The sequence below is a fragment of the Anguilla rostrata genome, chromosome 6, assembly GCF_018555375.3.
Source record: "Anguilla rostrata isolate EN2019 chromosome 6, ASM1855537v3, whole genome shotgun sequence".
Taxonomy (NCBI): domain Eukaryota; kingdom Metazoa; phylum Chordata; class Actinopteri; order Anguilliformes; family Anguillidae; genus Anguilla; species Anguilla rostrata.
Window position 1 is genome coordinate 2032328 of NC_057938.1, and position 16037 is coordinate 2048364.

General features: G+C 53.4%; 1 protein-coding gene across 4 annotated transcripts in view; it reads right to left on the bottom strand.

The window, feature by feature from the left end:
• LOC135258157 (xenotropic and polytropic retrovirus receptor 1 homolog) overlaps positions 1-15635 on the bottom strand; it is a 33927-nt gene extending 18292 nt beyond the window's left edge. For all 4 annotated transcript variants that reach the window (XR_010330889.1, XR_010330887.1, XR_010330888.1 and 1 more), the window contains exons 1-2: positions 15149-15635; positions 8379-8430 (exon numbers count right to left, since the gene is read on the bottom strand). Coding sequence is in view for 1 of the 4 variants with exons in the window: in XM_064341452.1 (XP_064197522.1) it covers positions 8379-8430; positions 15149-15217 (121 nt within the window). In the remaining 3 variants the exon portion in view is untranslated. The remainder of the gene's footprint in view (positions 1-8378; positions 8431-15148) is intronic.
• Positions 15636-16037: the final 402 nt, after the last annotated feature.

A 16037-nucleotide genomic window follows, 5' to 3' on the forward strand; every position in this document is an offset into this window, starting at 1 on the left:
CAAAACACTCGTGCCCACACACAAACACATATGCACATTCACACAAACACACACACTCTCACTCTCTCTCACACACACGCGCGCGCGCGCACACACAGCCAGGGCCTGTGGTGTCCCGCTGTCTGTCAGTAACCCAGACAGACAGCCTGAGCCAAGCATCACACTCCCACACAGCATGATACCCTGGAAACCGACTCGCCCATATCACTGAGAACAGGGAGCGGTGGGGGGCAGAAGATTCCAGACCTCTCCCCCTGTCCTCCTCACAGGGCCCTACTCTGACTGACCTCTCCCCCTGTCCTCCTGATGGGGCCCACTCTGACTGACCTCTCCCCCTGTCCCCTGATGGGCCCCACTCTGACTGACCTCTCCACCCTGTCCCCCCTGTGATGGGGCCCCACTCTGACTGACCTCTCCCCCTGTCCCCCTGATGGGGCCCCACTCTGACTGACCTCTCCCCCTGTCCCCTGATGGGGCCCCACTCTGACTGACCTCTCCCCCTGTCCCCCTGATGGGCCCACTCTGACTGACCTCTCCCCCTGTCCCCCTGATGGGGCCCACTCTGACTGACCTCTCCCCTGTCCCCCTGATGGGGCCCACTCTGACTGACCTCTCCCCCTGTCCCCCTGATGGGGCCCCACTCTGACTGACCTCTCCCCCTGTCCCCCTGATGGGGCCCCACTCTGACTGACCTCTCCCCCTGTCCCCCTGATGGGGCCCCACTCTGACTGACCTCTCCCCCTGTCCCCCTGATGGGGCCCCACTCTGACTGACCTCTCCCCCTGTCCTCCTCACAGGCCCTACTCTGACTGACCCCTCCCCCTGTCCCCCTGATGGGGCCCCACTCTGACTGACCTCTCCCCCTGTCCCCCTGATGGGGCCCCACTCTGACTGACCTCTCCCCTGTCCCCCTGATGGGGCCCCACTCTGACTGACCTCTCCCCTGTCCCCTGATGGGGCCCACTCTGACTGACCTCTCCCCCTGTCCCCCTGATGGGGCCCCACTCTGACTGACCTCTCCCCCTGTCCCCCTGATGGGGCCCCACTCTGACTGACCTCTCCCCCTGTCCTCCTCACAGGCCCTACTCTGACTGACCTCTCCCCCTGTCCCCCTGATGGGCCCCACTCTGACTGACCTCTCCCCTGTCCCCTGATGGGGCCCCACCTGACTGACCTCCCCCTGTCCCCAGGGGCCCTACTCTGACTGACCACTCCCCCTGTCCCCCTGATGGGGCCCCACTCTGACTGACCTCTCCCCCTGTCCCCCTGATGGGGCCCCACTCTGGCTGACCTCTCCCCTTGTCCTCCTCACAGGGCCCTACTCTGGCTGGCTCAATAATGCCCTCCCACTTCATCCTAGCTAATGTGTGCTGAGCGATCTGGTGCAAAATGGCTGCCTGTGCTGCACTGGCCAGCGGTGGTGAGCTTCCCCATTCAGCGTACCATTCCTCGCTATCATGGAAGGCATGATATAAATCATATTATCACCATTATTATCACCGCTATTATCGATTAGCACCACTACTGGTGGCATCATTATCATCGTCACATTTATAGCTAACGGAAAATCCAGAGACACAATGGGGCAGCTGAAACCCTCAGCAGACAAACTGCATGTCTTTGATTCTGTGTCCCTACCTCTCCTCCTCCCTCCTTCTGCCCCCCCCTCCTCCCCCTCGCCCCCCTCCCCCCTCCCTCTCCTCCTCCCTCCGCCCCCCCCCTCCTCCCCCCACACAGAGTGACGCATTCGGCAGGCTGGCCTGTCAGCACGCGCAGACCCCTGACAGTGAGTCAGAGGACGGGTGATGGGGCCAGGCCTGCCCGTGCGTTGTGGGGATTTACAGGACTGTGATATTCCACTTCCAGTTTCCAGCCCCAGCTTAGCTCCTGTCAGTCAGTCAGCCCTGCTTCGCCGGGGAAACGTGAATCACAAACAGCACCTCTGCCAGAGGGACGCGTAACAGCCCCCATACACACAGCTCTCCGCTCACGCCCGGCCAGCAGCCATTACGAGACGAGAGGCAGCAAAATGTGTGCAGAACCCCACGAGCTCTCACTGTGCGAGACTCTCACAGCATGACAACCATCCCATAATACAGCAGGGCTACTCAGGGTTATGATGCCTGTATGCCAGATCTTCAGCTATGTTACACAGGGCTCAAGTACCTTACGGATTTCCACATAATTTCTCACAGCGAACACTCCAACAAGTCCCCAGTATCCCTGAGAGTTACACACACACAAGTCCCCAGTATCCCTGAGAGTTACACACACACAAGTCCCCAGTATTCCTGAGAGTTACACACACACACAAGTCCCCAGTATTCCTGAGAGTTACACACACACACAAGTCCCCAGTATTCCTGAGAGTTACACACACACACACAGGCAGCGCACTCCTGTCCGCGGGCGCAGTGATATTCACCGGCTGCACACAGAACGGCTCAGTGCAGTGAGCACTGCTGAGAGGTGCGAGTGACGAGAAGCAGGGAGACGCCGGGACCTTCTTCTCCATGGAGAACACGAGAACAATCACTCATACACACTCACACACACACACACACGCACACACACACACTCACACACACACTCACACACACACACACACTCACACGCACACTCACACACACACAGACGCACTCGCACTCGCACTCGCACTCACACACATACACACACACACAACACACTCACACACACACTCATGCGCACGCACGCACGCACACCAGAACTCAGCATGAACCGGCCTCACTCAACAGAGAGAGAGAAAGGGAGAGGGGAGAGAGAGGGGGGGGGGGAGAGAGCAGGGAAGGAGGAGGTGAGAACAACTGAGGGAGGGGGGGTGGGAAAGGAGAGGAAGAGAGGTAGAGGGAGCGAGCCCACGGAAGGGTAGAATTTCAGCTAAATAAGAAAATAAACATGCATTTCACAACACAAGTGGAAAAATAGAAGGAGAGACGGAGGGAAAGAGAGAGACAGAGAGAGATGGGCAGTGGAAGAGAGAGATTTGCCCTATAAGGCTGTAAGCAGAGCTGTTTTTCAGATGGACTCCGGCCTCTCCCACGTGCTTTGGAAATTATGTCTCTCATTCATGTGGACGGACACAGAGGAAGGTGTGAGCTGGCCATCAAGCTCAGCATACCACAACTCGGGACTCAGAGCTGCACGATGGGGCCTACAGTACAGTACAGGAGCTCAGAGCTGCACGATGGGGCCTACAGTACAGTACAGGAGCTCAGAGCTGCATGATGGGGCCTACAGTACAGTACAGGAGCTCAGAGCTGCACGATGGGGCCTACACTACAGGAGCTCAGAGCTGCACGATGGGGCCTACGGTACAGTACAGGAGCTCAGAGCTGCACGATGGGGCCTACAGTACAGCACGAGAGCTCATATAGTGTATTTACACACAGCTGATTCACTGGTAGCACGTTAGCGTGTTGAGATTCACTCTGGTAGCATGTTTACACACAGCTGATTGCCTGGTAGCACGTTAGCGTGTTGAGACTCACTCAAATCACTGGTAGCATGTTAAGATAAGATATACTTTTATTGAACCCCGTGGGGTAATTTGTCCTCTGCATTTGACCCATCCAAGTTACTTAGGAGCAGTGGGCAGCCACAGTGCAGCGCCCAGGGACCAACTCCAGTTCTGAGGCCAGTGCCATGGTCAAGGGCAACTGCAGGAGCGCACCTAACATGCACGTCTTTGAGTGTGGGAGGAAACTGGAGTAAATCCACGCGAACACAGGGAGAACATGCAAACTCCGCACAGAAAGGCCCCAAGCCGAGATTCGAACTCACGACCTTCTTGCTGTGGACTGTACCACTGCCACGGTCAGCGGTTGTCCTCTGGCACTTGTTACACAGCTGATTCCCCGTGTAGCACGTAGATGTTGAGATTCACTCTGGCAGGTTGTTTACACACAGCTGATTCCCCGGTAGCACGTTAGCATGTTGAGATTCACTCTGGCAGCTTGTTACCGTGATTCCGTACACGTAGCATTGAGATTCATGGGAGCGTTTCACCCGCTGATTCCGTAGCACGTTAGCATGTTGAGATTCACTCTGGCAGCTTGTTTACACACAGCTGATTCCCCGGTAGCACGTTAGCATGTTGAGATTCACTCTGGCAGCTTGTTTACACACAGCTGATTCCCCGGTAGCACGTTAGCATGTTGAGATTCACTCTGGCAGCTTGTTTACACACAGCTGATTCCCCGGTAGCACGTTAGCAGTTGAGATTCACTCTGGCAGCTTGTTTACACACAACTGATTCCCTGGTAGCACGTTAGCAGTTGAGATTCACTCTGGCAGCTTGTTTACACACAGCGATTACGGCACTTCATTTATCCCGGCAGCTTGTTTACACAGCTGATTCGAGCAGTTGATGTGAGATTCACTCTGGCAGCTTGTTTACACACAGCTGATTCCCCGGTAGCACGTTAGCGTGTTGAGGCTGGAGGGCAGCGGGATGTGAAGGATCAGGAGGCGTGCTGAGCGCCACTCCCGCCCGCGGTTGCTGGGCGACGCAAACGTGTCAGAGCGCAGGTACGAGTGCCCTGAGCACCGTGTGCATCTGCTCTCCGGGGAAAGTAATTACGCGCTTTACCGCAAACGACAGGGCGGCCCTTCCCCTTCCGGACTGAAGCCGGCAGGTCTAGACTGCTGTTTGGGGAAAAGCCGTGTTTGTTTGTTTTGAGCATAAGGGGGCCCGTCCCCGCCCCTTAATTACCCCCTCCGCAACACAGACGGAACTCAGCAGGGGATTATGGGAGACCGTGTGTTTGCCCGCTGGCACAGACGTACGAGCCGTTTATTATCCGCGCGGGGGGGTGAGCTTGCCGTCCAGCTGCTCAGGGGAAGTGAAGCAGACACCCCGCCGATCGGCAGGGCAGCACGGCGGTGGCGTGGGATGCCCTCAGACATATGGCACCGCTGATGATGTAACGGGCCCAGCCCCCGCACACACAGAGCGACCCGCCCGTGAACCCTGGAGCAGAGCACACACACCCTGCGTTACATCACGGCACACAGCAGCCATTTAGCACAGAGCCTCAGCAGCACAGCGGTGACATCACTGAGCTGTTAGCCCCTCCCCCCGTGTGCTGGGGAACACGACCCCGCGCTGTGGAAAGACTGTTTCATTCTGTGTTAGCAACAACGTGAGCATGATTTACATTTTTCTCATTGGATTTCAATACACCCTACAGCACTGTAGCCAATATCATTTGCTTCTATCAGGGCTTCATATCGAGCACAAATCACACAGGCAATAACTGCTGCCAGCAACCGTCTCCTTGGTGACAGGGCCTACAGTTATACAATACAAATAAAAGGAAATCAGTGTGAGACCCCGCCTCTCTCTCCCCCAGGGTAGGAAGCCCAGCCAATCAGCAGAGAGTCTTCCGCTCTGCGTGCTACACTCTAACATGCTAATACAGGCACATGGAAAAAGCACTGACACAGCCAGGCTCAGTATGGAGCTTTTTCACTGGAGTGACTGTGTGTGTGTGTGTGTGTGTCTGTGAGAGAAAGAGTGTGAGTGAGTGAGTGTGTGTGTGTGTGTGAAACAGAGCATGTGTGTGTGTTTGTTTGTGTGTGTGAGAGAGAGAGTGTGAGTGTGTGTGTGTGTGTGTGTGAGAGAGAAAGTGTGAGTGTGTGTGTGTGTGTGTGTGTGAGAGAGAGTGTGTGTGTGTGTGTGTGTGTGAGTGAGAGAGAGTGTGAGTGTGTGTGTGTGTGTGAGAGAGAGTGTGAGTGTGTGTGTGTGTGAGAGAGAGTGTGAGTGTGTGTGTGTGTGTGAGAGAGTGTGAGTGTGTGTGTGTGTGTGTGTGAGAGAGTGTGTGAGTGTGTGTGTGTGTGTGTGTGTGTGTGAGAGAGTGTGAGTGTGTGTGTGTGTGCGTGTTTGTGTGAGAGAGTGTGAGAGTGTGTGTGTGTGAGTGAGAGAGAGTGTGAGTGTGCGTGTGTGAGAGAGAGTGTGAGTGTGTGTGTGTGTGTGAGAGAGAGTGTGAGTGTGTGTGTGTGTGTGTGTGTGTTTGTGCGAGAGAGTGTGAGTGTGTGTGTGTGTGTGTGAGAGAGAGTGTGAGTGTGTGTGTGTGTGTTTGTGTGAGAGAGTGTGAGTTCTTATTGTTAATGCAATTCTGTTTAATTGGCACAGGACTTTTTTCAGAGACGCTGACACAGCTCATCAGAGCTCAAAGCCTGTGGACACATGGCACAGGGTCCCACTCCTTATTCCCAACGTTCACAATTCTGTTTACTGGCGAAGATGGAACATCCCAAAATTATGCACCGAAAATTCCCTAAGGGAGGCGAGCAGGCAGTCCTTGGGCAGGTGAATCTAAAGTAAGAGTTTAGCACAGGAAGCTGCTCATCAGTGGACAGGAAGCGGCAGAAAGAAGCGCATGAGCTGATCGCCTGGTTGCTATGGAGAACTGAGAGGTCAAAGGTCAGTCAGAAAGCTGAGTAGGCAGCCTTTGTGTTTTCCCTCCCCAGAAAAAGGCCTTGACATTTAGCCCAGGACTGTTACGCAAGAGCGGGGTGGCTGAGCAGAGACCCTTATCAGCCCCGATTACACAGCGTGAAGTTCAGCGAGCCAAACGCCAAACCGCACACTCAGCACTGCTGGAGCACATGGGCCCGCAAAACAACCAAACACACCAGCTGCCCCACACGGGCCTGAGCACCTTCCCCACGTGGGCCTGAGCACCTTCCCCACACGGGCCTGAGCACCTTCCCCACACGGGCCTGAGCGCCTTCGCCACGCGCGTCTGAGCACCTTCCCCACACGGGCCTGAGCGCCTTCCCCACGTGGGCCTGAGCACCTTCCCCACGTGGGCCTGAGCACCTTCCCCACACGGGCCTGAGCACCTTCCCCACACGGGCCTGAGCACCTTCCCCACGCAGGCCTGAGCACCTTCCCCACGCAGGCCTGAGCACCTTCCCCACGCAGGCCTGAGCACCTTCCCCACGTGGGCCTGAGCACCTTCCCCACACGGGCCTGAGCACCTTCCCCACGCGGGCCTGAGCACCTTCCCCACACGGGCCTGAGCACCTTCCCCACGCAGGCCTGAGCACCTTCCACTGCAGGGCTACTGCGAGAAAGCACAACGGGACAAACATAAACGAAGGGAGGGAGGGAGCGCAGAAATGTCCGTCATCTCAGCACAGGCGCTGCGGACGTTCAAACAAGGTTCCGTCTGATTGGCTACACGCCAACATCGTAAATCACCATTGGCCGAACACGGCCCGAGCATTTCACATTTCATCGCTTCAGTCTTTTTAAGCGCTTGGGCTGATTTTAGGGGACGCCGCGCAGCAGAAGAGCCCATTACAGTACCGCAGCGCGCGCGTGTTTAGAATGTAAACACAGAAGCAGGAGGCGGCGCTCCCGTGACCAGCGGCCTTTCAGACAGGGGCAAACTCCACGCCTGCACACGAGAACGCCGCAGGGCGATAAGATGGCGGTCTGTAAGAACGGCACGGAGCACTTCCAGAGACACACAGCCCCCGCAAGAGCAGCGTTCATCAGCACTTACCGCTTTTAAATCCCCCCTAATCACCCCATTCATTCGCTTTAATCTAAGTGCTTTTACCCACAATGCCACGGTGCTGAGCCGCCCTCTCCACCCCGGTTCTGCGCTCGCTCTGCTTTTAATGAAAGCTGAAAGGCAGGAACTCCCCGCCGTCACGCCAAGTCACACCCCGCAGGAGTAATCCGACCGGCCGCCTCTAACCGCCCCCCCCCCCCCCCTACTGTGTTAGAGAGACATAGTAGGCCCCTGAGTGTGTGTTAGAGAGAGACAGTGGGGTCAGGGCCTAGAGTATGTGTTAGAGACACAGTAGGCCCCTGAGTGTGTGTGTTAGAGAGACACAGTAGGCCCTTGAGTGTGTGTTAGAGAGAGACAGTAGGCCCTTGAGTGTGTGTTAGAGAGAGACAGTGGGGTCAGGGCCTAGAGTATGTGTTAGAGACACAGTAGGCCCATGAGTGTGTGTTAGAGAGAGACAGTAGGCCCTTGAGTGTGTGTTAGAGAGAGACAGTAGGCCCTTGAGTGTGTGTTAGAGAGAGACAGTGGGGTCAAGGCCTAGAGTATGTGTTAGAGACACAGTAGGCCCCTGAGTGTATGTTAGAGAGACACAGTAAGCCCTTGAGTGTGTGTTAGAGAGAGACAGTAGGCCCTTGAGTGTATGTTAGAGAGACACAGTAAGCCCTTGAGTGTGTGTTAGATAGACACAGTGGGGTCAGGGCCTAGAGAGTGTGTTAGAGAGAGACAGTTGGCCCCTGAGTGTGTGTTAGAGAGACACAGTAGGCCCCTGAGTGTGTGTGTTAGAGAGACACAGTAGGCTCCTGAGTGTGTGTGTTAGAGAGACACAGTGCTTACCTTCTGTGGACGGAGCCTGATCCTGCGCAGAGTACAGCATCTCCTTAAAGGCCTGCAGGAGACACAGAGAGACAACCTGAGTCTGAGCTTTCACAGTACAGAGACAACATGAGTCTGAGCTTTCACAGTACAGAGAGAACCTGAGTGTGTGAGCTTTCACAGTACAGAGAGAACCTGAGTCTGAGCTTTCACAGTACAGAGACAACATGAGTCTGAGCTTTCACAGTACAGAGAGAACCTGAGTTGATAGAGGTGAGTCTTTCACAGTACAGAAAAAGAACCTGAGTCTGAGTTGGCTCACAGTACAGAGACGATTGAGCTCACATCAGAGAAAATGAGTCTGAGCTTTCACAGTACAGAGACAACATGAGTCTGAGCTTTCACAGTACAGAGAGAACCTGAGTGTGTGAGCTTTCACAGTACAGAGAGAGTGAACTTCATACTGTGAGCATAGTACAGAGACAGGGGACAGGTCTGAACCAATCACATAAGCAAGGGACAGACCTGAACCAATCGCACAATCAGGAGATAGGCCTGAACCAATCACATAGGCAGGGGACAGGCCTGAACCAATCACACATGCAGGAGACCGGTCTGAACCAATCACATGCAGATGACAGGTCTGAACCAATCACACGTGCAGGGGTCAGGACGCAGATCAATATGAGCCATGGAGTAGGCGAGGCTTAGCATCAGGGCGGGGCGGTGCAGGTTGATGTACCATGTGCACTGCCCCCGAAGAGCGGTGATGTAACAGACCCATCCTCCCAGGGTGGGCTTGGTACAGAACCTAACACTCTGCTGGATCTTCATTCTACAGAGCCCCAACTGTCCTGGCCATGGTCCACACAGAGAGCAAGCCTCTCCAGAGCAGCCACACCATCTGCCCTCTACCACACAACCCGTCCCTGCAAAACCATTAGCGCTGCTGAATAATTCACCCTTTAATCCAGCGAGTACCATCACTGCAGCCCCTCTGCAATCACACACCCAGGACAGCAGCAAAGACGGTCAGGAAAATAAGCACCAGGACGAGAGAAGAAGGGAGGAGTGCAGGGCGACATGTCGGAGTAGAGCGGTGTCTGGCAGTCGGGTTCCGGTTCGAACCCCTCCTGGGCGTGTGAGTGTCCTGAAAGACCCACCACGCCGGTGATGAGAGGCATCAATTGTAAAGCGCTATATAAATGCAGTCCATTTACCATTTACCAGAGGTACTGAGCCAGAGGGTGTGGGACTCTGGGCTCCAGTGTAAGTTTCGGGGGGGGGGGGGGGTGTTAGAGGTGTGGACTTGGCTCCAGTGTAAGTTTCGGGGGGGGGGGTTTGTTAGAGTTGTGGGACTCTGGGCTCCAGTGTAAGTTTCGGGGGTGTTAGAGGGTGTGGGACTCTCTGTCCAGGCTGGCAGTGACGGTCTCAGAGCCGGCTCTGGGCCAGCTCAGCCTGCTTTCCCACACTCATCCCTGTGTTTCCAAAACAACACTCCCTCTCTCCCTATCCCTCTCTCCTCCTTTTCTTCCTGCTAGTCACGATTCGTTGCTATCTTTGCCAGCGGTAACTCTTCCCAGGCAAACACAAGCATGACCCTGGGGCTCTGCTGGAAGCAAGGAGCCCCCATTGCCCACTTCAAAACTCCAGTCAGCCAATCACAACGCAGCTGCACGGAGGCCTGACTTCTACGCAATTTAGAAATGTGCTGACCGTTAAAAATGGTCAAAAACAAAAAAGAAAGAACAGACGTTCTGATACACAAATGACAGACCAGCCCACGCATGTAACAGGATTGTGCAGCACGCAACAACACAAAGACCTCATTCTGCCCCTCAGTCTGCAGCCTGCGCCTCATCTCTCAGCTCTGCTCCTCATCTTTCAGCCCTGCTCCTCATCTCTCAGCCCTGCTCCTCATCTCTTAGCCCCTGTTCCACCTCAGCCCTGCTCCTCATCTCGCAGCCCTGCTCCTCATCTCTCAGCCCTGCTCCTCATCTCTCAGCTCTGTGCCTCATCTCTCAGCTCTGCTCCTCATCTCTCAGACCTGTTCCTCATCTCTCAGCTCTGCTCCTCATCTCTCAGACCTGCTCCTCATCTCTCAGCTCTGTTCCTCATCTCTCAGCTCTGCTCCTCATCTTATAGCTCCTGTTCCACCTCAGCCCGCTCCTCATCCCTTACCGCTGTTCACCTCATCTGCATCTCTCATCTCTCAGCTCTGTGCCCTGTTCCACCTCAGCCCTGCTCCTCATCTCTTAGCCCCTGTTCCACCTCAGACCTGCTCCTCATCTCTCAGCTCCTGTTCCACCTCAGCCCTGCTCCTCATCTCGTAGCTCCTGTTCCACCTCAGCCCTGCTCCTCATCTCTCAGCTTCTGTTCCACCTCAGGCCTGCTTCTCCAGACTTTTGAGAGCAGTGTTTGATGGATTAAACTGGTTTGAGGCTGGGTCTTTATCAGGTAAACTGGTTTGAAACTGGGTCTGTATGAGGTAAACTGGTTTGAGACTGGGTCTCTACGAGCTCACATAACAGCACAGCGCTAAAAAGACGAACGTTTCATCAAAACCAAACTGCAGCAGTGGGAACAGCAGCTGCCATTCGCATCTCTTTAATATCTGCATTTCAGGCATAGTTCACATGTGACTCGCGCTGTGGGTGGCCACACGTGCTCTGTGCCTGTTCCTTAGCCTTGCTCCGCTGCAGAGAACTCTCCGCCCCACGCGCTGGCATGCCATCTCGCACACGCCCCGGGACGGCCAGCTCTGCACCGAGACGATGCAAGCACGAAAGCCGAGCAATCAAAATGCAGCGGGAGTTTGCCCCGCCCAATCAGCACGCAGTGTGCGTTAGGAACATGTTGCGGGTGACAACACCAAAGTGGATCAAGGAAACAAGTAAAGCCTGATTTATCATCGCACGCAGGCACGCACACACCCACAGAGCCCATGCCCCTATGTGCACATACTGGCATTCAGAAATTTGCAGGCCAGAATTTGTAACCCCACACAAGCACACAGTGCTGTTTCCCATGAAGGCGGCAAACGCTGGAATCTGTCTGTCAATGTGAAAGCTGTCCTCCGTCCGGACAGGAGCACATTACGCTTGTGCAGAGGGATTCTGTCAGAACGCTGGCATGTGCTGTGCAGCCCCACTGTAATGCACATAAACATAAATCAGACTTACGAGCTCCGTCCGTGAAGCTGTGGACCTCCGGGGGGGGGGGGGGTGGGTGCGGAGTGGGCGAGACCACGATAACCAGAGCTGCCAGAAGATCGGCCTACATCCCCAGAGCTAAAGCCCAGCACACGTGTGTAATGTGTGTGTGTGTGTGTGTGTATGTATGTATGCATGTGCGTGTGTGCACACGAGTGTGTTTTGTGTGTGCATGCACGCACGTGTATGTATAGTGTGTGTGTGCATGCACGCACGTGTGTGTATAGTGTGTGTGCATGCACGCACGTGCGTGTATAGTGTGTGTGCATGCACGCACATGCGTGTATAGTGTGTGTGCATGCACCCGCGTGCGTATAGTGTGCGTGCGTGTGTGCGCACGTGTGTATAGTGTGCATGCGTGGGTGCATGAATGTGAGACATGTTCCTCCTGCACGCTCTGTGGCTCCTCCCACAGGGCAGAATTCCAGGGTTCTGTCAGACGGCGCGTCGCTCCCATTATCCTGCAGACGTGCGACTGCTCCCTCTCTGAGTCACACACTTCCCCAGGACAGGGCAGCACCCAGCCCCAGCCCCAGCCCCAGTCCCAGTCACAGTGCGGTCCCAGGACCAGTCCCAGTCCCAGTCCCAGTCACAATGCGGTCCCAGTCCCAGACACAGTCCCAGTCCCAGACCCAGTCACAGTCCCAGTCCCAGTCCCAGTCCCAGTCACAATGCGGTCCCAGCCCCAGTCACAGTCCCAGTCCCAGACCCAGTCACAGTCCCAGTCCCAGTCCCAGCCCCAGTCACAATGCGGTCCCAGCCCCAGTCACAGTCCCAGTCACAGTCCCAGTCCCAGCCCAGTCCAGTCCAGTCACAGTGCGGTCCCAGCCCCAGTCACAGTGCGGTCCCAGGACCAGTCCCAGCCGCAGTCACAGTGCGGTCCCGGTCCCAGTCCCAGTCCCAGTGCGGTCCCAGCCCAGTCACAGTGCGTCCAGACCAGTCCCAGCCGCCAGTCACAGTGCGGTCGGTCCCACAGTCCCAGTCACCCAGCGTCACATCGCAGCAGTCAGGTCAGCATCAGCCGCCAGGACGTCAGGCCCAGCCATCACCGCGGTTTACAGACATCAGAAGGCATCGCCATCTGACATTTAAAAATGGCTGCCACTTTAAACGCAGTCACATGACGTGCTGCGCTCCAGAGAAGAAGCAGCAGCATTTCCTGTGCCTGAGGAAATGTCCTGGCATCAGCTATTTCACCACTGAATCACAAAGGGCCTGCAGCTTCCTCTTTCTAGCCCAACCGGAGGCCTCTACGCCAACATCTGCAGCCAAACACAGCATCCATCTCACCAGTACACAAAATCAAATATGATTAAAGACTTTGCATAACTGTTGACGGATGCATCCTGCCACCCCCCCCCCACCCAGGTTCTGACTAGACTGGTAAGTGCACTAACGCTGAAGGTCAGTGTCACTCATTTGATTGGTTACACATGGGCTGAGGTTCACAGCAGCTTTGATTGACTGCTCATTGATCACACAAGGGCTGAAGGTCACAGAGGCTCTGGGTCATATATGATTGGTCACAGGCAGGCCGAAGGGTCACAGAGTCTCTGATCTGATTGGTCACAGAGGGTCCACGTCCTCAGTGGCCATCCTCAGGCTGGCTTTGACCCGCAGCATGTCAGAGTCAAGCTGCTGGAAATGGTGGACCGCTTTTCCACTGGTTCTCTGCAGATTAGGCCAACGGCCCATTGCAGAAGAGGGCAGTCAGTCATCCTACACTTCACGTTCAGGAGTCAGTTCACCCTTAACTAACCCTTTACGGGTCAGTCATCCCTAAATTCACCTTTAGGAGACAGTTCACCCTTAACTAACCCTTCAGGGGTCAGTCACTCTGACAGGACATTACTTACAATATAAGCCACGCATATTTTATATACACGTGACGCATACAGCATTCCACACATAACGGGAGAGAAGAACTGGAATGCTGAGGTTCTAGCAGCCAAAAACATCAGCATAAGAACAGAGGTAGCACTTGTACAGATAATTACACTCATTAATTTGTCTTATTTCAACTGAAGGGGGTGGTACGTCACTGTACAATGCACCTATGCAAGCACACGCTGTCCCCCTACAGAATACACCTGCTAGCTGTGGTTTGGCAAGCGTCGTGTCCTTGGCGCGATCAGAAGAGGAACAGGAATTATGGACAGACCGTGCTCACGCGCACCACCGACTGTGGACGAGTTTCCACAACACTGCCATGGCTTCGCACCAGCGCAGAAAGCCGGTCCCACAGCCGGTATCACAGCCACTTAAAATGTAGGCTGAGAGTCATCATCATATCCTCTGAAGCTAATAAGATCTAACATCCTTTTAAATGCCTCCACATCCGGTCGGTATGTATCCTATCCTTGCACTAACTCACTCACTCCGTCCAGACCAGCTTCGAAAATAACGAAAGTCTTGTTTCAGACCAAGAGCTTATTCAAATTAGTATTTTCTATGACCAAGGAAATACAGGTCTAGACATATGCAGTACTATATCAATATGACTCATATCAATACTAATACATGTTCACATAAGATAATAACTACTACAATAATAACTTCTACTATGAGATAAGCTTATCATATCACGTATCGATAAGGCTACTGTTAACCTCAACCATCAACAGGCAATCTAACTGAAACACAAGCCCAGTGAAAATAATGCTGAGGAAAAAATGAACTGAGGAAGCAAATATTTGCCAACAGTAATAAACATTTCACACATGCGTACAGCGTAGCAGAATATACTGTTATTTTGTGCTCGTTAATTGCTAATGGAAATAACGGGGAAATTCAAATATGCCCACAAGCCACCGTTCAATGTTTAATAGCATGCACAAGGGATAAAACGCTAGCTGCTAACGTTAGCAAGCGCTAGCAGCCTTGTTTTTCTTTGTATGATGGCTAGATGTCATATAGCCGAGCGTACTGCCACAAGCATACGCAGGCTGAAGATGCTGCTGAATTAATACGGGTAAACATGATAATCTGCCCAGTTTTAAAAGAACTGCACCATCACAAAAATGCGTAAATGAACATGTACGTTATAGTCCTTTTTGGTGCTTAAGGTTGTCAAACCCTCGACTTGAATTGCTTCACGTGAAGCTGGTCAAGTTAGCTAACTCAAAACAAAACTCTTCCGCACAAGAAGCACAGCATCCAGTCAGCACGCTAACGGACTGTTAAGGCGGTATTGATGCTTACCGTGAGCTTTTAGCTCAGGTACGTAATTTGAACTGAACAACCATAACCAATTAGTCTGCTCCCTGTTACCAAGCTAACGCCAGCGACTAGGAGAAGGTATTCAACATAGTAATGTTAGCTAACGTACCCACATAGAACAGCTATGCTAGGCTACACGTACTAGCCAGCTAACAGTGTGCTGGCCGACTATGCTGCCCATCACGACTGACATGTAAGCTACACAACGATACCTAGTTTTATAAAGAAAACATGTCATACTGTGATAATTCATATAAAAAACACTGTTAATTAAACTTAGCTGTCTGTATTGATACATGCATTAGATCTGTAGTCCGTGGCCCTAACTAATTTCAGTTTGATAGTACCGTCCAAATTTACCTCATACTGGATGTATTGTTTTCTCCACTCTGGCGTGATGTGAGCCGAGAGGTGCTCCGTGAATTTCATCCCGGACGATCTGTCTTTCTAATTCTTGTCAATTCGTTGCTCTCGACTATCACCTCGTCTTCTCGGGCTTGGGTAAACCCAGCTAGCTACTATCGCAGGTTGTGGGATGTGGCCCCGGTACTTCGCTAGCTTTGCGAATCCGCTCTGTCTTCTTCTGCTTCGTCCCGATTATTGTCGTCGTACTGCGAAGCGTCCCCGTCCCACATATTATAAAACGAAGAAAGGACGGCATTCACGACATATACGTGCCCAAAATCCCCCTCCCTGGACCAAGAGTGAGTAAGCTACACTGCTGTAAACAACAACGCCGCTGGCATAGAATCTCGTATATGACTTTCTCTCCTTCCTTTCCGATTTGTTCTGAGGAAATTTCCAACCGCCATCACAGTCAGTAAACGACGTCGTGACGTCACTGCGCATTAACAGACGGCGAGCTAAGGTCGGAGTCGCCGAGATAACTTGAAAGAAACTTGAAGTATTTTAACGTACTGCTATTGCTTGTATAAAACAACACCGGCCGCCCTATACAGACTCTTGTGCCTTTCGAATACAAATTAGTAGCCTACAACTGGTTTACTAGTTTTAAAACAACTGTATAACCATTGTGTAGTTTTCTTTGGCCAATAGCATACAGGTGTGGCTCAGCCATTTAGAAAATAACATCCTTGCCTTCATAGTCATAGTCACACATAAACAGACAGGTCTGGATTTCTTATTATTATAGTTAGTGTGACTGCAGGAGGAGGCTTCTGTGACTTTGAGTGAGGGGTGATTGTTAGGGCACATTTAGCGAGAGCTTTGATGATCAAGACAGCTCAAC